The sequence below is a fragment of the Drosophila subobscura genome, chromosome A, assembly GCF_008121235.1.
Source record: "Drosophila subobscura isolate 14011-0131.10 chromosome A, UCBerk_Dsub_1.0, whole genome shotgun sequence".
NCBI classification, from domain to species: domain Eukaryota; kingdom Metazoa; phylum Arthropoda; class Insecta; order Diptera; family Drosophilidae; genus Drosophila; species Drosophila subobscura.
In genome coordinates this window covers 22,089,054-22,111,602 of record NC_048530.1, presented here as the reverse complement: position 1 = coordinate 22,111,602, position 22,549 = coordinate 22,089,054, and the positions used below count along the sequence as shown (strand labels likewise).

General features: G+C 52.7%; 1 protein-coding gene across 1 annotated transcript; it reads right to left on the bottom strand.

Annotated features, from left to right (window-relative positions):
- Nucleotides 1-44: 44 nt before the first annotated feature.
- Nucleotides 45-22,528, bottom strand: LOC117890108 (serine-rich adhesin for platelets). The gene is made up of 18 exons (XM_034794778.1): nt 22,364-22,528; nt 20,564-20,854; nt 19,917-20,494; nt 19,543-19,792; nt 15,525-16,956; nt 13,919-14,819; nt 13,675-13,852; nt 13,449-13,620; nt 8,777-9,304; nt 6,407-8,260; nt 6,232-6,347; nt 5,967-5,975; nt 5,338-5,419; nt 3,599-4,285; nt 3,005-3,537; nt 2,248-2,937; nt 1,964-2,183; nt 45-1,908 (listed from the first exon to the last, which is right to left on the bottom strand). Exons 2-18 carry the CDS (start codon nt 20,848-20,850, stop codon nt 1,822-1,824), a joined length of 8,604 nt encoding a protein of 2,867 aa, XP_034650669.1. The 5' UTR covers nt 20,851-20,854; nt 22,364-22,528; the 3' UTR covers nt 45-1,821.
- Between the last annotated feature and the right edge of the window lie 21 nt (nt 22,529-22,549).

Sequence of the window (22,549 nt, the reverse complement as noted above, 5' to 3'; positions counted from 1 at the left end):
TTGATTTATTGTATATTGAATTATTTGCATGTTTTGGTTTTTCAGTAATTTCATCTTTAAATAATTGAATTTCTTATTGAATTTCAAGAGGAAAATTCACATCTGCACTAAAAGACAATATTTGACCGAAAAAAAAAACATCATCAGTGTTACCCAAACGCCAATTCGAGTAATCGGATTTGTTTTGTTGGTGTGTGTCAGTGTTTGAGTTTTACAAAGTAAGTTACTGAATACTGAGACACACTGTTCGTGGTACGTGATACGCGGATACGTGCTGAATCAATGGGTATGCCATGCCCAGGGAGTGTGAGATTGGTAAATGCCTAATAGCTCGATCGCGTACTCGTACACGTCCACGTCCACACCTATTGGCCACCCTATTGAAGAGTAATTCGTATATCAATTAGTTATCTACGGACTAGAACTAGTTAGATTCATGTATAATATATATTTATATATTTATTAGATTTTCTATTAAAGCTGATAAATGTACTTCATCTCGTTTGTCGTTATTAACTCGTATAATTTCATGGCATCTCAGCTCGCTCCATCTCCATCGCGCATTCTAAACATTTTTCGATTTCATATTATCAATTTCAATGTGAAATAAACTGCAAAGTTTTCGCTACACTTGTATTAGACTCTGATGCAAAAGTTTCTTTGTATTTGTAAATAGTTGTTGAGAAAAATGTGAAATTTAAATTCATTAAAATTCATTATTGGCGTACTACTACGGACTGCTGAAGCCTGATGCGGAATGCTGAATGCGGAATGCTGAATGCTTTGCTGAATGCTTTGCTGAATGCTTTGCTGATGCTTTTTGCTGTTTGCTGACATTGCTGGACAATTGCAAAATAATGCGTAAAATGTATGTATAAAGATTCACTACTTGAAGCTACCAATACAATAGTTCATTGAATACGTAAGGCAATTTCATTGTTTAATTGAGAACTAGAACTAAACGCTACAACACACACGAACCAATATCAAAAGCCCTACCCCCCGAACAGCCCCGAACAACCCAACTGCTAGGCCAATCGTACTCCTCCTGCTCGTATAATTGCTAATGAATGCTCTTTATATGCATCCATCTCTCCTCTAAAAAATAGTCCTCGAATTTCTCTACAATCTTATTTCATTTGGCTGGATTGCATGTGTGTGTGTGTGTGTGTGTGTTTTGTTGTGTGCCCCACCACCTTCATCGCCTCACTGTCTCGTCTTACTGCCATTCGTTGTCGTATTTATTTACCGTATTTGGGTTGGACTGAGTCCTTTGGCCTCCTGCCTCCCCACTGGCACTGCCAACTGCTGGCAGGAGATTCATTTTGGACGCAATCGGACGCCTAGAGTGGCCCGTGTTCGGTGTGATCGATACCCGGAACTCACCACCTACAAAGTTGTATCAAAAAAACTTAGCGTACTCGTACTCTACTCTAATATTTCCCCCCCTTGTTTCCTGTTTGCTTGCTGTTGGTGTTTTGGTAGTTTTTTTCTCAGTTTGGTTTTTGCTCAATGCCAGTCCATGGGGTGAGTGGCAGCCCGCTAGTAGATCCGCACATCCGGACATCCGTAGCAGCAGCATAACGCCACATAATTCCGGTCCAGTAAGGGCCACAGGCCAAACTTGCTGCCACGGACTCCAGTCCGTTCTCCAGTTGATGGGCTGCCCTTCGGATCCGTCGTGCTCAACTTATGATTAACTAAAATCTACCCACAGAACACAATAAAAGCTATGCACTGGCTAAGGATCGCAGGGGGTTATGCTGGATGCTGGATGCTGGATGCTGACTAGCAGTTGGGAGTAGGAAATGGGATGACACCTTAACCAGCGACTATTTGGGACACGGAGTTGGTGCGTCGGCGTTTGGTGATTTGCTTCCACAGGCGGCGATTCAGAGATGGCTTGTCCTGCATATGATACACAATTTATTTATCAATGGATCTGTGTAAAGAATCATCTTACATTATCCTTGCGTGGCGACATTTGTGCCATCTCCGCGGCTTCGGTCGCCTGAGACGTGCCCTGCGGCAGCAGACTGCTGTGACTCTGACTCGGAGTCTGGCTCTGACTCTGAGTCTGGCTCGGTTGGGGCTGCTCGCCAAGGGCTCCGTCGGAGTGGTTGGGGGTGCTGCTGCTGCTACTAGCGGTTATCTCAGAGTTGCGACGCTTAATAAAGTTGATTCTGCGAGCACGGAAATGTCATCAAATATTTCACATGAAGCTGTGGCAGTTCAGGGAATACTCACAATCGCTTCGACTTGCCCACTTCCGTTTCGAGGAATGCTTCAGTCATTGTTGTTGTGGTACTGGTGGCTCCGTCCGCTCCGTCCATCGAAGTAGTACTCATCGTCCTCGTCAGAGAAGCTGCTGCTACTGCTTGGGTGGGCAAGGAAGAGTCGCGTTTCGATGCCATCCCCATCCCCATCCCCGTACCCATCGCCATCCCCGTCATCGTTGCGACCATCGTTGTGGAGGTCGTGGATGTCTCCCTGACTTGACAGCCACTCCTCGATTGAGACATGCAGTATATCTTCTCGCGTCTCGCTAAGATTTCCAGATCGCCTAATTTGCTCCCGCCTCTGCTGGAGCTGCAGGCGATGCTGCTGTCGGCGCCGCTTGCGCTCCCTGCGACGGCTCGAGCCGCATAGCCAGAACTGGTCCATGGTCCTGGACTGCTGGCCCGCTGGCTGCTGCGTGGATCGCCGCCGGCACGAGCTGAACCAGCGGTACGTGGACTGCCGTGGCTGCTGCTGCTGTGATTGCTCTGCACGGAGGCCGAGACCGGACGCGGACGACGGTTCACCGTCGGCGTGTCCATCTTTGAGTTGCGTTGTTGAGAGTACGATATGACAGCCTCTTTTGGCTGCACCCGATTCGTGGCTGAACGACTCAATAAATCGCGACCCGTCAGACGATGAAATGTGGAGAGGTCGTGCCTGCCAGCAGGACGGGACACTCATATTAGCATCTAAGGAATGGGCTGAGGAGCAGCTCCCTACTCACCCCAGAATAGTTGTTAGATCTGGACCAGGCTCGTAGCAGATCAAGTCCTCGTCCCCGAGGATGTCGTGATTGAGGGCCAGCCGCATTTCCAGCCTTGGACTTAGGCCGCAGCCAGCGTGGGGCGCTGGGGCAGCGTGTCCCGAACGTTGATCTACTCCGCTTCCCTCCGCTGTCGTGGCCGCTTGTGGCTGCACCTGCTCCACCGTTGACGCTGGCGCTGGCTGCCCCACTGTAGCCGGGCTGCTCTGACGGTGGGGGGTCTCGGGACTCGCACGGCTCGGCTTTGGTATCCTCGAGGCTGTTGCTGATGAAGTGGCTGAGGCGGGCCTGGGTGCCCCCAGCAGGCAGGTCTCGATTATCGTTGACGATTGACGTTTTTGGGATGGTGCCGGCACCGCCACAGAGCTGCTGGTAGTCGCCGCTGGCATTGTCCTTGACCCGATAGCGATTGGGTCCGAAGCGCTGGCGACGTCGCCGACAGCCGCCGAGTAGCCACTGTCAGCAGTAGCGCCAGATTTTCTTTGAGGTTGCTCCTGCGGATGGGTTGGGTCAAGGTCAAAGGAAAGAGTTGGAAAGAGTTCGAGTTGCACTCACCGTTTTGGGTGGTGCAGCGCTTAGATTGGTCTGCGTGAGCAGCAATCGACGCGGTGGCGGCGGCGGTGGTATAAACCTCGCTGGCCTGCCGCTGGCTCTGCCGCCGAAGCTCGTAGTGCCGCTCCCGCTGCTGATTGTTGTAGTAGTCGACGAGGGAGCTGGACTCGCCATCGTCGTCGTCCTGCCCGTTGTCGCTGCTGCAGCCGGAGCCTGAGGCTGCCGAGATGATGGCATCGTGGTGGAGTTCCCTTTCTCTGTCTCTGCACCGGGCCCTGGCCCGCTCCCGGTCCCTGGCCCGCTGATCGTAGCTGGCATCGTGGACAACCTCGTCGTGTGCGATGCGGGTGTCGAGCGTGTAGAGGGGCGCTGATCGAGCAGATACTCGCAGGATAAGCCCACCACTGGCAGTGCACCCACTCGCTGTGCTGGTGGTGGTGGTGGTGACGGTTCCATCTGCGTGGTTATGGCCGTAGTGGGCAGCAGCATGGTAGTGCGCAATGGACGTGGCCCCAGGTTCGGTTGCAATCTCTGCTGTTGATAGCCCACATGCTCCTGTGTCGCCTCCTGCTCCAGCTGCAGCCTCTCCTCCTCCGGATCCTCCTCCCGATCCGGCACCACTTGGGCTGCCTCGTCGCTTGAGCTTCCAGCTGAATCCTCTAGGTAGTGGCCATTTGTCGTTGCTTCCCCCTACCAATTGTTGGGAATAGAATTCAACTAATCAATTCTGGTTTGGATAGAGCTTCCTGCTTGCAGTTTGCGCCTCATGTGGATGTGGATGTTGATGTTGACTTTGATTTTGATTTTGATGTGGATTCTGAGTGGATGCGGTTCGGTGCGTTGGCAGTACGGAATTTTGATTTATCGGATTGGGGATTGGCGTTCAATTTGATTTGATTGTGGAGCGGTCGTCAATCGTTCTCGCTGTCATCGTCTATGTCGTCCCCGTCCAGGCGTCTGATGGTTATGAGCTCGCAATATTGCAGGATTGGCTAAAGCTTCACTAATTTCACTACGACTTTCTAATATACATATATGGAAGCGATAACGAACAGCGATAACGATACGAATACAATAACAAGAACGATAAGTTTACGATTAAGTTACATCAAAGATACAAAGAGAGAGAGAGATTGCGACAGGCAAACAAAAAGGTACAATTTACACACAATAAATGTGAAGTGGAATATTGATATAAAATGTGTCAGAGTATGCAGATAAATGATTGTTCGATTGATCGTTTGAGCGATTGTTTCATGTTCATGATGATGGTGCGAAGATGCGGTGGTGGGTTTATCGATGAATGTTGATGAGCGATAGAGCGAGTTTCGAGTTGCAGTCGATGGTGTTGATGTTGTGGCATATGGAAATGAAAGTATAGACAAAAGAAGAAAGACAAACCAAAGTGAGTTCAAGTTAGTTCATTGAGTTGAGTGTTCATTGACAGCTAAATTTGATAAGACTTGGCTAAGGCTACATGCAGGTGGGATTATGTATGTAGATCATCGCTTGCGTATACGAATACCTCTTCGAAAGTGAGGCCATATGCAATTGCATTTGCATTTGTGCTCTTTGCAAGTGCATTGCCGCTTCGGTGCACCGAAGACTCTCTATTGTCTCAATTGTTTCGAGGTGTACAGTTGCTTCAGGCCGCGCCAGTGTTGCCATGCAGCAGAATCGCAACGAAAGTTTTTTTTTTTTTTTGGTGTTGCTTTTTGGGATTTGCTGTAATAACGACCCACCTTTTTGATGTCATCGCTGTCCTGTTGGGTTTTCTCTTCGTCGCTCTCGGTCTCCTCCTCGAAAAGGGGCTCAAGACGACGTCTAAGCATGACATGTATCGATATACGATTACGATATACGATTCGATACGATTCGATAATACGTATGATGTATGTTATGGCGTATGTGAACGAATTTCAATTTGAATTTAGCAATATTGGATCGATGTGTTTGATTTGGTTTCGATTTGATTTCGATTAAGATACGAGTATGTGTATGTGATATGTGTGTGTCTATAACATAAATGATGTATCAATTTTGAATAGAGCAAACTTAGTAGTAGGTTTATATATAGAGAGAGAGATAGTAGATACGTTCAAAGGCTATACAAGTATACACTACATAAAGACAAAGACAGTCCGCCCTCTCATGTCCGTTGGTCGTTGGTCCTCGATCCTGATCGATAACTATTACTATATATAGGTCTAGAAACTAACCCGAAAGTAAGTGAACAATACTAGAGATAGAGAGAGATGGAGAGAGATATTTGGATGGATTTACGAATCGAATTGGATTGTGGCTGGGTGTGGTTGTGGTTGTGGGTGTGGCTGTGGTTGGGCGAAACGAATGGAACCGAAAGAAAAAACACCTGTAAAAGCTACGAAAGAAAGTGTCCAAAGGAATACACAAAAGAAGAGAATTCGTTTACTTAGTTAGAGTAGGGTTACTGGTTAATGGAGTTACTATCTCTAGAGTTTGGTCTATATATATTTGGATACGATATATTGAGTTGTAAATGGGTTTACTGCTTCTGCTTATGGGTCTAGTCTAGTGGCTCTACCAGCTGTGTGTGTGTGTGTGTGTGTGTGTAGGTCTCATAATATATCTCGGGTTCTCCACTTCACCCTACATACCGTGGCAGCAGTCCCCGTATGGTGCTGGCCGTCATGGGCGGCGCCATCAGTAGCTCGTCCATCATCAGCTCCGTGTCATCGTCATCGTTCAGCGAGGTGCTCGACTTGGTGGGTGACTGAAAGTAGAACTAATTGAAAAGAAAGCCCCAGACTACCTCTGGTGCGGATCTCTTACCGAATGCGTATTCTCCGAGTTGATCAGCTGCATGTCGTTGTCTTCGTTGTCCCCGCCGCTGGTGGGTGTGCCCCAGACCTCCTCGCCACTGGTCGCCCCCGAGGTGCACTCGTCCATCTGCTCGTCCGTCTCGGAGGTGGCCGTCTGCTGCGGCTGCTCCTGGGTATCTTCGGCACTCCAGCGGCCCAAGTACTTGTCGATGAAGGCACGCGACTCCTCGAAAAAGGACATCTTGTCGGAGACAAAGGCCCCAGCACGATTGGTCCAGGCCCCACTGGCCAGCACATCCCCGTTGGCCATGGCACCAGTCGAGCTGGAGCAGCCAACCAATTCGTTGAGGTTCTGGGCCAGCGCCTTGTCCGAGGCTGCATCGTCCTCATCATCCTCGTCGCCATCCCTGTCATCATCGTTGTTGGGGCTGTCGTCATGGCCATTCGATGTGTAGGGCTCCAGGTCATCGTCCAGCTCGTCGGCCTCGTCCATGCGGTCGTCGGAGGGCAGCTTCTCCAGGCTGGACATGGTGCCGAAACGCCTCAGGGCATTGGTCATGGGCCTGTATGGAGGTTCCTCGTCCAACGGAGACTCGTCGCACGAGTCCTCGGGTATGTTCTCAATGATCGCCTGCCGTGGCTGCTTCGCCGTGGTGGTGGTCGTGCTGCTGGTGGCCACTTCTGCTCCAGGAGATCCAGCTCCTCCTCCTCCTCCTCCTCCGCTATTGTCCCACACATGGGTGCTCGTCTTGGTGAGCACGGCGTCGGGCGTGGGTGGCACCACGGCTATCGTGGGTGTGGAATTATCTTCCCTGTTGCTCTGTCCCTGTGGGAGCAGTGCAGGTGGAGGCCGGGCCTGCTCCTGCCCACACAGCTTGGCTGCCGGCGCAAACTGGGCCAATCCAATCAGCACCAGCGACAACTGCTCATCCTCCTGCCGCTGGGCCGCTGTCAGTGCGGCTGTGGATGTGGATGTGGATGTGGTGGTTGCCGTCCGTTTGGGCGACTCCAGAAGCTTGCAGGTCTGGTGCTCCATCTTGTCCGGCGAGAGTTGGGCGTGCGTAAAGTCCTCAGGAGTGCAGCGGCAGTGGCAGGCGGCATATTTGGCTGGCGATCCCGACATCGAGCCCGATCCGCCCGATCCCACGGAGTGGGCTGTGCGCTCGCTGCTGCGCATGATCCGTGCCGTCTCCGTGATCGTCACTATGGCCTTGACCTGCTGGTTAGCCCGTGGTCGGGCAGGCTCTTGGCACATCTGGGCCACGATGCGAGTGCGTCGTGGTGGTGGCAAGGGTTTCGGTGAACCGCCTGAGCAATGGCCATTTGCCATAGGTGGAGTCACCGTTGCCCCAGATGCCACCGATGCCACCGCCGCTGGTTGAGGTTCTAGAATTCGTAGTTTGGAGCCGTCTCCGGCGCTGCTGCTGCTGTTGGGAATGGCGCCAACGCTCTCGTCCGTGGCCTCTGATTGGGAGAGGGACAGTTCATCGGTGATCAGTTGGGCCACGTCGCTCTCCGTGTCGCCGGTCTCCCGGCGACTGCTGCTGGCGACCACCTTCGAGGACAGCTCCCCCGTGATGGTGCTGCTGGACATGCTGGTCACGCTGCTCGTGCCGGTGCCGGTGCCAGCTCCCGTGCCCGTGCCCGATCCGCCAGCCATGCCGTTCAGCTTGCAGCATCGATTCGGCGAGGATTGGCTATGCTGCACCTTCAGGGAGTTGCAGAGCAGCACCGGCGTGGAGCTGGAGTTATTGACGCCACCGACACCGCCGCCGCCGCCGGCGCCACTCTGCTGGCAATTCTTGTGGCAGTGTCGGCACACGGCCAGCTTGTCCAGCACAATGGGGCTCGAGCGTACCGTTATCTAAATGGTGGAGCAGGAGGGATGAAGCGGAACACAGAGCAGGGATTAGCGTTTACTAGGAGGCAGGAATTATACAGTAATATGAGTTTTGCTCTGAGTGGTTTTAATCGGAAGCCGGCAGCGTCGTAACAGTTCTCGAGCAGCGCAGTCGGCATACTCTGCGCATAGAAAAATATCTCGGGCAGCGCTGTCGGCGCACGCACAGCGTAAACGCTTCACGTGGCTTCGGCCCATGCACATAGAGAAAGAACTTCGTATGGCCACACGAATGCACATTTGCTCGGCTGCCGCAGCGGCAGAGAACCAAGAAACGTTTTAGGCTTCGCGTCGGGCGCAGGCACCAAAACAGTTCAGTGCCTGCGTGCCGAACCCTTATTCAAATGGATAGGAAAGGTGTGTGTATTGCGAGTGGATCAATTGGATGCTGTGGATGCAGATTGGACCATGTGGATCGTATGTTTAACAGTTATGAACTTGAAAGCTCACTCTCGAGCTGCGCATCAGATTTGCTCTCACCTGGCTGTCCGATGTGGTGCTGTGCGACTGGCTGATCTGGCTGTGAGCAGCCGCCTCCGCCTCCGAGTAGATGTCTGAGGCGGCGCTCATGCTGAGCTCCTCGACCCCGCTGAGTCGCTTGCCACCGAAGTTGGGCTTGGCGGAGAGAACGCCATTCTCCTTGGCCAGGTTGAGCTCCTTGGTGCGCTTCTCGAGCTGCTGTCGCGTCCAGTAGGTGATGCGTTCGTCCTGTTCGCTGTCGCTGTTGAAGATCAGCTGCTCGTCCTCGGCGGTGATGTTCTCCTGCGAGCGGGCGATGGCCGCCAGTCGGGCCTGCTGCTGCTGCTTGTCCAGCTGGCCCTTCATCCAGTTGGCCAGATGCAGAGCGCTCGACTTGGGGGTGCCGGTCTTGTTCAGGATGCGGCACTTCTCGTCGATCAGCAGCTCGATCTGCTCCACGGCATGTCCGTGTGTGTGTCCATGGCCGTGGCTACCGGCGGCGGCAGCACCTGGCCCCGTGTGCCCATGGCCGTGGGAGCTGTTACGCTGCTGCAAAAATAATGTGTGGGGGTAAATGACTGTGGACCGCTTCTTACCTTGACGAGGCACCAGCTTGGCCTTGGTGCTAGAACAGGAACAGGAACACCACCACCTACAGCCCACAGCTCACTGCCCGCAAACCCACCAATCCACCCACCACCGCTGCCCGAACGCTGCCCAAACGCTGCTTGGCAAATTAAAATTTGTGATGGGCTCATTGGAACTTTTGGAAATGAGTTCCAGGCTGGAGTAGGGTTACGCATGCATTTTTGCTATTGCTTGGATTTGCTTTTGCTTTTGCTTTCGCTTTCGCTGTCTCATTGTTCTTGTTTCTCTTTATGCTTGCTTTGCTTTGCTTTTGCATTGAGTTTTGAGGTTAGTTTTTGCTTTTGATTTTGCTTTTGCTTGTGACTTTTGGCTAAGATCTTTGATCGATTCAACGGAGAAACGGAACGGAAATAATAATACGATTAAGACCGTGAACTTGTTCTTTGTCCTTCTTTGCTTTGATTAAAAACGCTTGCTCTCTTGCTCTTGCTCGTAGGAATTGTAAATTGGATATTCTAGTGGGTGGGAAGGAAGGTTGTGGGGCGAACGCAAAACACAGAACGAATGTGGCGGATACAAAACAGCACAACTAACGGCTACAAAAACAGTAACGGTAAACGGGATATGTACGGGTTACAGTTACAAACGACAACAACAAATAAGCGATTATAGATTTGGAGGTGGAAGTTGAAGTTGAAGTTGGAAGTTGGAGAAGAATTAGAAGAAGCAATTCGAACTTAAAACTAAAATTGAGTCCATCACAATTTTTAATTTATCAATTTTGGTTTTCTTTTTGCCTTGTGTGTTTTCTTTTGGTTTTGTTTAGTTTTCTTTTGTTTTTTTTTCTCTTTTGTTTTGTTTTGTTCATCTCTGGGAGATTGATCGTGTTTCGGGTTTTGCTTTGGATCGACCAATTATTGTAAGCACAGGACCAGGATTAGACCAGGATTTAGATAAATGCGGAGCGATATTGGGCAACGTTTTGAATGAGTGCTCGGTGGGTTTCTACTTGGATTACTCTTTATGTTTTTTTTTTGTTTTTTGTTTTTTTAATGAAATAAAAAGAACATCACAAGCGTTTTTAGTCAAAGAATCATTTTGTTTTTTATTATTATTATTTGAATGCATCTCGTTTCTCATCGCAATCTCAATCTCAAACTGCATGAAGTCGAAGTCGATGTCGAATTCGATGTCGATGTCGATGTCGATATCGATTCCTTTCGTGTTATGTAAAGTGGCAAAAAACATGAAATCAAAAAGTTCTAGCCGTACATACAGATTACACAATATGAATATGAATACGAATATATACATGTAGATGTATATATGTATGTATATATAGACTACATATGTATGTATACCTTTGTATGTGTGTATATGGTGTATAGAGAGATATTTTGCTTATTGCTCAAGGCACACCCAAAAACCGAGCCGGACACAGTCCCGCACAGTCTGTTAAAACTTGCCACAGATGTACAGGTGTGTGTGTGCGTGTGTATATATGGAGGTTAGACCAGAGACTAGCTAAGAGTCGCTTCAAGTCCTGGCTGGACAGCTTCGACACCCAACAGAGCTCGCACAGCGGTGCCCAAGGACGGGTATAGAGATTCCAAAATTCCGCAAGGAACAAACTGAAATGAAAATCGTTGCCCCACTGTGCGAGCCCCCAAATGAATGTTTTACGGATATTTAAAATATCTAAGTATGTACATGGGATGTATGCGGATGATGTTGATGATGTTGACTACTGTTAAAAGGCAACAAAGTGCTTGTCATTGATAATTGACATCAGATACATGTACGAGTATGCGAGGGGTTCCATCCAGCCAAGAGCCCTGCGACTGAGCAAAGTTCGATTACAGCTATAGACATAAGTTTATACTAGGTACTATACATGTGGAAATGTGTACTGTGTGTGGGAGATGGGGAAATGTTTGTACAATTTCAATTGCTTTTCGAGTGGAACTTAAGGGATTGGGGAGTGGGGGGATCGAGTCGAATCGAGTCTGGGAATGGCAACAATATTTGGCTAATGGTAAACTTAGAGTACGAGTCCCGCAACCCGATCTAGATGTACAACTAGATCTAGGCTAATGTAATACAACAACAGCAATAACAGTAATAAGTTTTCAATTTGGCTACAAAATGGAAGCATTTTTTAAGGACTAAATATTAATAATTCCTTTGGTTTCGTTCACTTCGTTGGTGGATTGGCAGAAAAGTTTCAATCGAAAGTATGATAATACGAATTGGAGCGATTAGGAGTATGGAATATACGATTATGTCATTAAAAACTGTGCACCCAGACACTGTGGGGGCTTTTGCTTTTTTGCTTTTTTGCTTTTGTTTTGCCATCCGCTTTTAGGGCGAGGGTTTGTATATTTGACTAGCTATGGCTAAATCTATATACGGTATGGCTATCATCTAACAAATGTACTCTAAGTAGGTATGTATGTGTGTATATAAGGAAGGTATATTGTATATAACTATGTAAGAATTAAGAGCTACACAAACAACATGGAATTATCATCAGTGAACTAACATCTGCGGCAACTTCTTGTCGATAATATTTACACTCGATTCAGAACCGACTTGGAGGGAGCAAACACGATTACGAGGAGGGTAAAAGTATATAGATATCAATATCAATATTTATATACACAATGCGCAAAGCGAGTGAGATGGAGAGTTGTATATGGGGTGGAGGCTACATAAGCATTCATGTACAATGCTCCAGAGATGCATAATTGTAATTGGTGGTACGAACTTCCACGTGTTTGCCTGCAAAGTCTAGCAAAGAGGGACTTGGACTTGGAGTTGGAGTTGGAGTTGACCAAAACCAGAAGCACAACCAGAAGCAGCGCCAGGTAGCAGCGCCACAAGCAGAGCAATCAAGAGAGAGAGAGAGAGAGAGGGATCAGGCGATGAGGTAGCAAGAGACCCAAAAAGAGACAGAGAGAGAGAGAGAGATAAGAGTGGGGGTAAGGGTGGATCAGTGGTAGTTTTGTCTAAGCTCGTCGATTCAAAGATTGTGCAGGGGGGTCGGGAAGGGATCGTCATCGCCCGTCGGCACCGTCGTCGCAGTGGCGTTGCAGTCCGTTTGTAGCCAAAAGTCAAATCACAGATCCAGGGAGTCCGGTGGCGTGGGCTTGGTGGGCAGCATGCCGAATGGATCGTCGTCCACCACCACGCTGTCCTCGTCGCTGTCCTCGTCATTGTCCCCGTCGGGATTGTCCGCGCCATCGATGCCCACACGGCCCCCGTCGCCCAGGAAGATGCACTCCTCCACATCCGTGTCGTAGCACGGATCCAGATTGACCTCGTGCAGCTGCAGGTCCAGCTCCAGCAGGTCCCACGAGCCCCCGAACTCGGCCAGCGGAATGCTCGGCGCCCGCCCGCCCGCCGGCGGCACAAAGTCATTCGAGAAGGCGTCCGAGTTGCATTGCTGCGAGCTGGGCGAAATGTTCGGCGTCGGCGTCTCGGGGGTGGTCAGCGACACCTGCCCGAGCCCCCCAATGGCGGCCTCGTCGATGAACGACCGCCCCACCGAGCTCAGGCTGAACTCGAGCAGCTTCTGGGAGGGAGGTCGCGTGGCCACCGGCACAGGCACAGGCACGGGCACGGGCAGGGGCTCGATGCTTGCCTCCGGAATGGCCGTGAGACATTTGCAGCTGGCGCTGGGCAGAGACAGGGATGGGGCCGAGGTCTGGGTGTGGGTGTGGCCCGGGCCCGTCAGGCTGCCGCTGCTGCTCAGGCAGGAGCTGTTCGTGTTGAAGCGCCGCAGCGAGCTGTCGCCACCCACCAGCGCTGCCGTGGCACCCACGCCATTGGGCACAGAGCCGCCACAGGAGCCATTCGAGTGGCCATGCCCATGGCCCTGACCCAGGCCCTGCCGGGCTGGTGACGTGGTGCGCGAGGGCAGCGAGGCGGAGCAAAGCTGCGACTGCGACTGCGACTGCAGCGGCGTCTGGGTGGCGGCGCAGGCACTGGTTGTGGCGCTGGCGGTGGTGCTGGTGGCGCAGCTGTGCCGCACGGCGCTCGCCAGTCGCTGCAGATTCTCGTAGGAATCGCCGCTGTCCAGGCGCTTGCTGCGAAAGAGACGCACCTGCTGTTTCTGCTGCTTGAGGTTGATGCTGTCCAGCGATGGCAGCTTCATCGAGGCCATCGAGGCGGAGGTCATGCCGATATCACTCAGCGGCACCAGCGTGTTCAGCACATCCGGCGAGTCCAGCGGGCTGGACAGGGGCGTCGAGCCCAGTGCCGCATTCACCAGAAATCTGCAGGCGTTCGATTGGGGTTAGAGCTGGGTGTTGGGAGGGGAAAAGACTTACATTTGGCGCTGCAGCAGGTTCTGCCAGACGGCCTTCAGCTCGAGGGAGGGAGCGCGCAGGATGAGGCTCTTGCGGCGGGCGCCGCGTCTCGGTGTCCGGCTCAGATCGGGCGCACAGTAGCCGGTGGGGCTCTCGGCCAGCCGCCCATTCGGATCCACAGTCAAACGGAACTCGGTGGCTGCCGCAGGTCGGGGGGGAAAACAAATTGAAATAAGAACTGCCAGAGGATGGGGAATGTACTCACTCTTCTTGCGCATGTGGAAACAGGAGTCGACTACATTGGCTATGGGCACGGGCTCCTCGGTGATGAAGAGCACGCGGTCGCGGCTAACCTTGGCAAAGACGATGATGTCGCTGAAGAGCAGCGTCCAGTAGGGCTTGATGGAGCGACCCTCGACGCGGGACAGATCACCGCCGAAGATCCACTGGCGACCCTGCACGGCCAGCGTGAAGGGCTTGCACTTGGTGAAGACCATGCGGGACTCCAGGTCCTGGAGCGTGAGCAGGGGCCGGCCCTCGCCGAGGGGCTCCATGAGGCCGCTGCTGACGGTGATCTCGCGGTAGGCCGCCTGCAGCTCCCCGATCACGCTGCTGAAGTTCTTGTGCTCCTCGGTGTCCACGTGGCAGTTGCTCGCCAGCAGCTGCATCAGCTTGAGGATCTCCCGGAAGTGCTGCAGCGGACGGTGGATGAACATGGTGAGATCCGGCCGCTTGCGCGGCACCACCGGCTCCGTGATGAAGGCTATGAACTCGGAGCCCGTCTGCCGCGACTTGTTCACCAGCACGCAGTCGGCCCGCTTGATGCCGTTGCAGTACTTCTTGTAGGCCGCACAGATGGCCGTCGTCTTGGACAGGTACACCCTCGAGGCGAAGTTCATCTGCGGCTCCTGCTCCTGCTGCTGCTGCTGGTGCTGGTGCTGGTCGCCGCTGCACAGCTGCTCCAGTATGTCCTCGGCGATGCGCAGCAGCTCGTCAATGTTCTGGAACAGCGTCCGGTGGTCGTTCGGCGATATCAGATCCTTGCGCTCCAGCAGCGGCTGCACAAACCGCTCCACCCCAAAGTGCAATGCCGACGTGAAGTTCTGTTCCCGGCTAATCAGCTGCAGGAGGAAGCGACGCCGATTGTCCGTTATGGGCACAATCGACTGGACAGGCAGAGAGAGAGCGAGAGAGAGGAAAGAGAGAGTGTTAAAGGTTTTGCTCAGAGAGAGATAAAGGTGTGGGATGATTTAAATGCATTAAAATCGATGAAAATGGGAGGCAAGAAAGTGCTCTATCGGTGCACGGTAATTGAGGAATGTCCCGCTGCATGAGGAACATGTTCTAGGCTTTGGGTGACCATGGGCACCACATGAATTCTTCTACTATGTAATTTGGGAGCTGGTTAATGGGGCTGTAAAGTGCGGACAGATGACTGGCAATCAAGCAACAAAAGGCAACCAATAAAATACATTCCAGAGAACAGAAACAAAAACCCTTTCAAAGGTTTAATACAAATAAAGAAATAACTCAACACAAACACAAATGAAATGGCGAAAAAAATATGTTTATTGTCAAGCGTTTGTTTTTATTTTAATTTTTGTTTCCTAATGATGGATGGGGTTTTGGGTTGGGCATAAAAAAATGATGATTAATAATAGTACGTAATGACAGCCAGCATGGCGACAGCTTAGACTCTACAACTAAACAATAAGCGGACTGCAAAGTATGTACAAAAGTATGAAAACAAAAAAAAGGAAATACACGCAATACAAAAATGTGGCTGCAACTCAATGCGGGAAATGCCCCCGGGATTGGGGATTGGGCATCGAGTCGGGTTGTTCGGGCTAGACCAGAACGCCCTTGCCTACCTCCTTGCTGAAGGTGACCTGCGGCAGGTGGAGCCGCCGCTTGGCGGCCTCAATGGAGGAGGTGGTGCCGGAGCAGGCGGTCGCCGGGCGCGAGAAGTTGTTGCTCAGCTGCGCCTGTGGCTGGGCGGCTGGCCTCGAGCTGCCCGTCCGCTGCAGGGAGCAGCTCATCATGTTTGTCGTGTTGCTGCTTAGATCCTCACGCTCCAGGCCCAGCACCAGCTGCTGACGGGATTGCTGCTGCTGCTGCTGCTGCTGCTGCTGCTGCGTGATGGCATTGGCATTGGAGTTGCCCAAGGAGAGGGAAAGACCGGCTCCCATGCCTATTCCTGTTGCCATTGCCATTCCCGTGCCAGTGCCAGTGCCAGTGCCGGATCCCGCTGTTCCCATTGATGTGGACAGGGATGCGGCGGCGACTGTCGCCGTTGTGGTGGCTGTCTCAATGGCCATTGTGGCGCCCGCGCCTGACCTTCTGAATATCTCCAACGTCAAGGTCGAGCCCTGCGATCGTATCAAATTCAGAACATCAGCCTCGGGCATCGTGACCACATTGTGCTTGTCCACGAAGATCACATAGTCGCCGGGCAGGATGCCGCAGCGATCCGCCGACATGCCCGCCTCCACCTTCTCGACGCGCGGCGGATGCGTCCACACAATCGAGAAGCCGAATCCCCGCTCCTCCGTTCGCGTCAGTCGCCGTGTCATCGTGAAGGGCGTGCGTCCCAGCGGCCGCTGTCCACTGCCGGCGCTCCCCCCGCTGCCCCCACTGGCCATGGTCGACTGCCGCCTGCCGCTGGCTCCGTTCAGGTGATTGGCGTTGCTCACATTGGCGTTCACGTTGCAGATGGCTGCCGCGATTGCCCCACCGCTCGGCGCTGCTCCGCCGCCCGCCCCACTGGACGTGCTGTTGCCGCCGCCGGTGGTGGCGTTGGTGGTGCTGTTCGCATTGCCATCGGCAGGCGGATCCAGCTCGAGGAAGCGCAGAAAGAGATTCTCGTCCGCGTCCCGCTGATGGAGCGCCTTCTTGCTCAGCTTCATCGGCTGCTGCGCCTGCAGCAGGCACTCGTCCCTGCCCACTGTCGTCGTTCCGGCCATGCTGTCGATGCTGATGCTGATGACCTCGTCCAGGTTCATGGCTGCTGCTGCCGCCGCCGCAGCCGCTGCTGACGACTTTTGTGGCGTGGCTGTGGCTGTGGCTGTGGTGGTGGCCATAACGGAACCCTCTGCCAGTGCTGGCTGCTGCTGCTCCTGCTGCTGCTGCTCTTCGTGATTGCTGCTCCTGCTGCTCCGGCTGCTGCTGCTGCGACAGCTACTAAGGCATGCCTGCGACTGCGACTGCGACTGTGACTGCAACTTGTAGGATCCGCTCACGCTGTGGCTCTCCGCCAGAAGCTCGCTCAGCGGGAAGGTGCTGCTGCCCAGGAACTCGCTGCGTCTGTGGGAGCAACAAGAGGGAGGAAGAAGAGATCTTTAGTAAGAAATATAAACAATTAAATGATCAATTATGCATTGGCCAGGAAGGTTCTTGCTCTCAAGATTGAGCCCATGAATGATTCGCCCAATCAAAGATATTCAAACCCTTTCGCTTGTGTGGACTCTCAGCTCATTTGACTGCAAGATTGGATCTACCCCAGCATGTGCATAACCATTTTGGCCACTGTGCGTCACGTTGCACTGACATTTCAATGGTTTATTTATAGGCCCCTGGTCCCTGGCCTGGTTTGGTCAGGCAATCTTCGTGCTGCCGCTGCCGCTTCCGCTTCACCTTCTCAGCCCTAACCCTAGTGTGGCACTATCTTGGGGCAGACAGCGGCCATCGTACGTGACATAAATCAATTAGCGGCCCTAAGCTGGCGTCACATTCCACATGGCCCGGAAATGCGCTCTGCCCGGCCAATTCTGATGGGTGGTTGCGTGGTGCTAGCGGCTAGAGGGCGGGCAATGGCTTGTGGCTTTATCTACATTTGCTGTGGCTCGTCCTTTGGCTGTGGCTCCCACTTCCACTCCCAGCTGTAGCTGTAGCTTCAGCTTCAGCTTCAGTTGCCGACACTCTAGCTGGAGTTGGCGCGCGTATTTGGGTCACTTTTATTGATTTTTGTGGTCGGTGCTGGCTGGCAGCACTCTACGTTGAGTTGAGTGAAGTTCTTTCTGTTTTTCCTGTTGTTTTGGGGTTCTCTTTTGCGATTGCAATCGCGATTGTCTGCAAGGCAAGGCTCGCCCACTCAAGAGTGGCCCAAAATGGGGGCAAGGCATTAAAAATGTAATGCGAATAGTGGCAGCGAGGCAGAGAGACAGGAAGGAGGCCGCTTGTGGACTGCGGAAGGTAGAAGGCTGTGCCGAAAAGCAGCCAATGAATAATTCAGCCGTCAGTCGTTTTGTAAATTGACTTAAAGCGCTCGAAAACGAGTCCTTTGGCCCAACTATTTTCACAATTTACACATTTACCCCGTCTCCTTCGATGTGTGTGCTCTTCTGTGCGTGCTACATTATGCATGCATAACAAATAGAAGCGACTCTGCCACAGAGCGAGCGAGCGAGAGAGAGAGACAAATGGGAATGGGAATGGGAATGGCAAATGGCAGCTGGCTGGCATTCCCCGGGTGTCCATTTAGTTAGTTGGCTCAGCTCAATTAGTTGTCCGTCAGCGAAAGGATTGGACCCTGTGTGTTGGCTGTCCCGGGCCAGCGTGTGTGCGTGTGTGTGTGTGCTTTGCGTGTGTCATGGGGGTGACCATTGCATAATCGCTAACCAAATCGATCTGGCATCAAATGGCAGCAACCAACCAACCAGTTGGAGTGCCACAAACTGGTCAAGTGGCGGCGCTCACTCTCTCTCTGCACTGCAATGGTGAATGGGTTTCTTGTCCTTGAATTTCAATTAACTTTTGCTCCGCGACACACAGCGGCACGTTTGTCGAGTCTGTCATACTTCCTGCTACACGCACACGCACACTCGCACACTCACACGCACACTCGCACACACTCACACATCACAGCGAGAGCTGAGCACTTCCTGTTCGCATTCGATTAAGCAGCATGCCCGAAAGTATGCTACACTTTCCATGCGCCCTCACTCATACAGTTATATAATTCCGTGTTGCCTGCCCCTTGGGGGCTGGACGCGGACGCGGACGCGGACACTGACACTTGCACACCGGATGTCGGATATCGGATGTCTGAGCAGAACTCGAACAAAAATAATCAAATAAATATGAATGGGAGTTACAATTATCCAAGTGCCAAGTGGACTCTGCGGATGTCCAACACACTTTTTAGCACATTCGCTGCGATTGCTGCTCGCAGGTCGAGCTCGAGCGTTGCCAGGCCGTTGCCGTTGCCGTTGCCGTTGCCGCTACTCGATGCTCCTCCGATACTCTGTGCTCTGTGGCCTGGCCCTTTTATTGCACGGTGCTGCTGTTTAGCGTCGCGCGAGCTTGGCACTCCAACTGACAACTGGAGAACTGGAGAACTGGCGGGCCGCGGCGCAGGTCAGCCCAGAAATTGGTAGTCGAAAGTCGCTGGAAAAGGCGCTCCACTGCGCATGACCTGGATGTGGAATGTGAAATGTGGATGGTAGAAGGTAGATGGTAGATGGCAGGCAGATGGAACATGCTCGTACATGCATGGCCCTCGGGCAACCCGCACCCACTGTGGGGGCTATGGCGGGGGCTGGGAATGGGAATGGGAATGGGGTTGTTTATGTGCAGGAAATGCAGCAGGCGCTATAAGTTCCACGAGGCCGGAGCAAAACGTTACAATTAACCAGACGCCCAGACCTTAGTCTTTTGCCTGCTCCAAGTGCTCAACCCTCTTCACTTCCAAGCACTCCAGCCCCCAACCCCCAACACCCAGTCCCCACTTCCCACCCTTCAATTGGGGGTGAATGACATGGGCTCAAGATGAGATTGAGACACAGGACAGCAGGACAGCAGGACACCAGGCGCTGGGACTTAGCCATGGGTTTGTAGTAATGGAAATGGAAATGTGCAGACAAACTGTTTTGTGACCTTACTCGTACTCACTTTAAATGGCGATCCCGATGCCATACGGCCAGCTGTAGCTGCTGATTGGCTGAGTCCTCCGCCTGCGGAATGGGGAAGCTGAAGCGCTGATCAAAGTACGGACGGCTCGAGTGGCGGTGGACGGCGGTGCGCTGAAAGCCCGAGCTCATGGCTGGCTGAGCTGACTGGGCGGGTGCCAGAGCCACCTTGACGTAGGCATAGATGCCAGTGCCAGTCCCATGAGAACGCTGCAAGTCACGACAGCGAATGACTGAAAGGGCCGAGAGAGAAAGGCAGAGAGTTAGCTGAGGAATCTAGCTGGTGGTCTCTCCTATCCACCTGAAGGTGCGAGTGCTCTCACGGACCTGCCGCAATCGATGCGCCTTGGGACTCACCGTGTACATTCAGTTGTCGCTGCTGGGCATCGTAGACGATGCTCAGATCAATGCTGCCCCGCTGGCTGTCACTGGAGTGGCTCGATGATGTGGTGGAGGCCATCGAGCTGCGCTTGGCCAGCTGCTCATCGTCGTCCAGGTCGCTGGACGTGGAGCTGGAGCTGGAGCTGGAGCTGGAGAAGCTGAGGCAGCGCTTCGTGCTGGGCACATGCTCCATTTGGACTGGCGTCGCGCTCTGCCTCCTGCCCTGGCTGCGACTCCGGCTCTGGCCATCTCTGGTCGCCGTGTTGGCTGTCTTGTGGGGATTCTTGCGCCGCACCACCCGCTGCCGCTTCAGGTGGGTGGGTGTGCGCACCTCCATCTCGTGGACGCTGCTCTCGCTCCACTCCCCGCAGTCGGCCAGCACAGTGGTGGCTGCCGCTGGGGCTGCAGCAGTCGTGGCTGCTGTTGTGTGCTTGCAGCGGACCTCCTTGCGCGCCGACTCGATGATGGCGTCCAGCATGCGATCCAGGGTGGTGTCGCCCATCCGCGAGGACGACAACTGCGAGTCCTCCAGGACGGGTACACCCACAGCGGCACTCCCACTCCCACTGCCACTCCCATTTCCAGCAGCAGCGGCAGCAGCAGCAGCAGCAGCACCCAGCGGCACAGCTGTAGCTCGGGGCAGGCAGCGTAGAGCCGCCAGCTGCGGCGTGGCCTGGCGCGGTCCACTGCCCTCGCTGAAGCTTCGCCGCTGCGGACTCTTGCCGTGCACATTGCTCAGGTCCTGCAGGGCAATCAGGCTGGCGTTGCCGAAGGGGCTGCTCATGAAGTGCACGCCGTAGTTCTCCTTGTTCGCCTCTCCCTCGGCCCCAACGTCGCGCCGACGGCCGCGCGTCTCCTCCACCACGGCATTGGAGCTGGAGTGCCGATGCATGCGTGTCATGGTTGGCATGTCCCTGCTGTGGAAAGCAAAATAAAGGATTTAAGGATCTGTCAACGGATGGAGTCCCTAGCCTGACGCTGATGATCATTTCTGGATCTTGGTTGAGGTCCGCTCGCTGGGCAGCTGGCAGCAAACAGGGGATCGGATTCTGGTTTCTTTCTTCCATTCTCGGTTGGTTTTTGTGTGTTTTGTTTTTGGGAACTTCCAGACAATTTTTGATGCAAAAAACGAACAACAAATGAAGGAGGCAAGCGAGCAAACAAAGCAGGAAACATTTGCAAATTGTTTTTGCGGCAAACGAGTTTTTCACGTACTCCCAAGGAGCCGGGGTCCCTCGTCCTCGTACTCGTCCTGCTCTTCTTTTATGCTTCAGGCCTCAGTCATCCTCGTTCTTTCGCGCTCTTTGCGGATTTCAGGTTTGCATTTAAATTGAAATTAAACTTATGCTAATTTCGAAACAGATTTTGAAAGCGCTGCGGTTGCCGACCATAAAATTGAGCGAGTCGCCCAAGGATCCTGCTCAGCGGCTCATCGTGTCTCCTCTTCCCCCGTGCGCGTGTATCTGTGTGTCTGTGGCTGTGCTTGTCTGCGTGCAACAATTACGCCCCAGCATAATGATGCCATTTTGCAAAAAGCGGCAATCGGCAATCGGCAAAGCCAAAGGGGGACACAAAAGATCCGTCCCAGATCCCCTGCCTTTGTCTATGCGTCTTGTGTACTCTCTAGATGCAGCACACACACACACGGCACTCGCACACGGACTGGCACACAGGTCTAGAGAAATGGGTTTTCATGTAATCCATAAACGTCACCCCAGAGAGATGAAAAGCCGAGCAGAATTGCACGAGAGAACAACAGACTCGGAGTCGGAGTCGGAGTCGGGGCAGAGGCGAGCAAAAAAAATATTATTCTTCCTACCCAAAAGATGATTCGATCTTTCTCCTGCCAGCAACTCCGTTTTTCCCTGCTCCCTGCTCCTCACACTCCGTGTGACTTGTGCCTGAAGAATTAGCCCCGGCTCGGGGTAGCAGCGAGTGAGAGAGCGAGAGACTTCCGAGCGGCGCAGGAGCAGGAGTAGCAGCAGTGAAGGAATACAAAAAAAAACAGCAACAAATTAAATGTATTAGACGACGACGCACCACCCCTTTTCTTGTGGGTCTCCTTCCGCCCTGATCTGGATCTGGGTCTCTGTCTCTGAGGGGTTAGGGTCTTAGGGTTTTTTTTTCTCCATCGCCAGCCTTTTTTTCTGGCTAAATTAAAATTAGAGCTAGAGCAAAGACAAACACGACAACCGCCTCATGGGTGCGATCGTAATTGTAAGTGTGTGAGTGCGTGCCCCTTTGTGTCTGTGTGTGTGTGTGTGTGCCAGGTGTGCCGAGCAAGGGAAACCGAGCAGGGATTGAGGGGACCGAGCTTATCAGGCGATCAATTGATGGATCGATCATTCCTTGGGTGCCATTGAGTCCCGTTTCGAATGACCGTTTGATCAGGTTTGCTTAATCTTCAAAGTGCGATAACTCACCTGGAAATTGGATCTGTGTTGCGACCAGGCGACCGCCTTGTGTCCTGCACCACAGCTCTCTGTCTCAATCCCGGAGCACCGAATGTCTCGAACACGTTTTTGAAGGATTTCCAACACAAGTTTGCCAAATCAACGGATTTTTATAGATTTTAAATTTGAACCAGAAACCAAAAAAAAATTGTTTTT

Bases quoted from the DNA above. Each gene is read 5' to 3' on its own strand.
- LOC117890108 (XM_034794778.1), bottom strand. From the start codon at position 20,850: ATGCCAACCATGACACGCATGCATCGGCACTCCAGCTCCAATGCCGTG. The intron at 13,853-13,918 runs GTGAGTACATTC...GACCTGCGGCAG, and splicing joins TTTCCACATGCGCAAGAAGA to CCACCGAGTTCCGTTTGACT. The intron at 2,184-2,247 runs GTGAGTATTCCC...CCGTGCTCGCAG, and splicing joins GTGGGCAAGTCGAAGCGATT to AATCAACTTTATTAAGCGTC.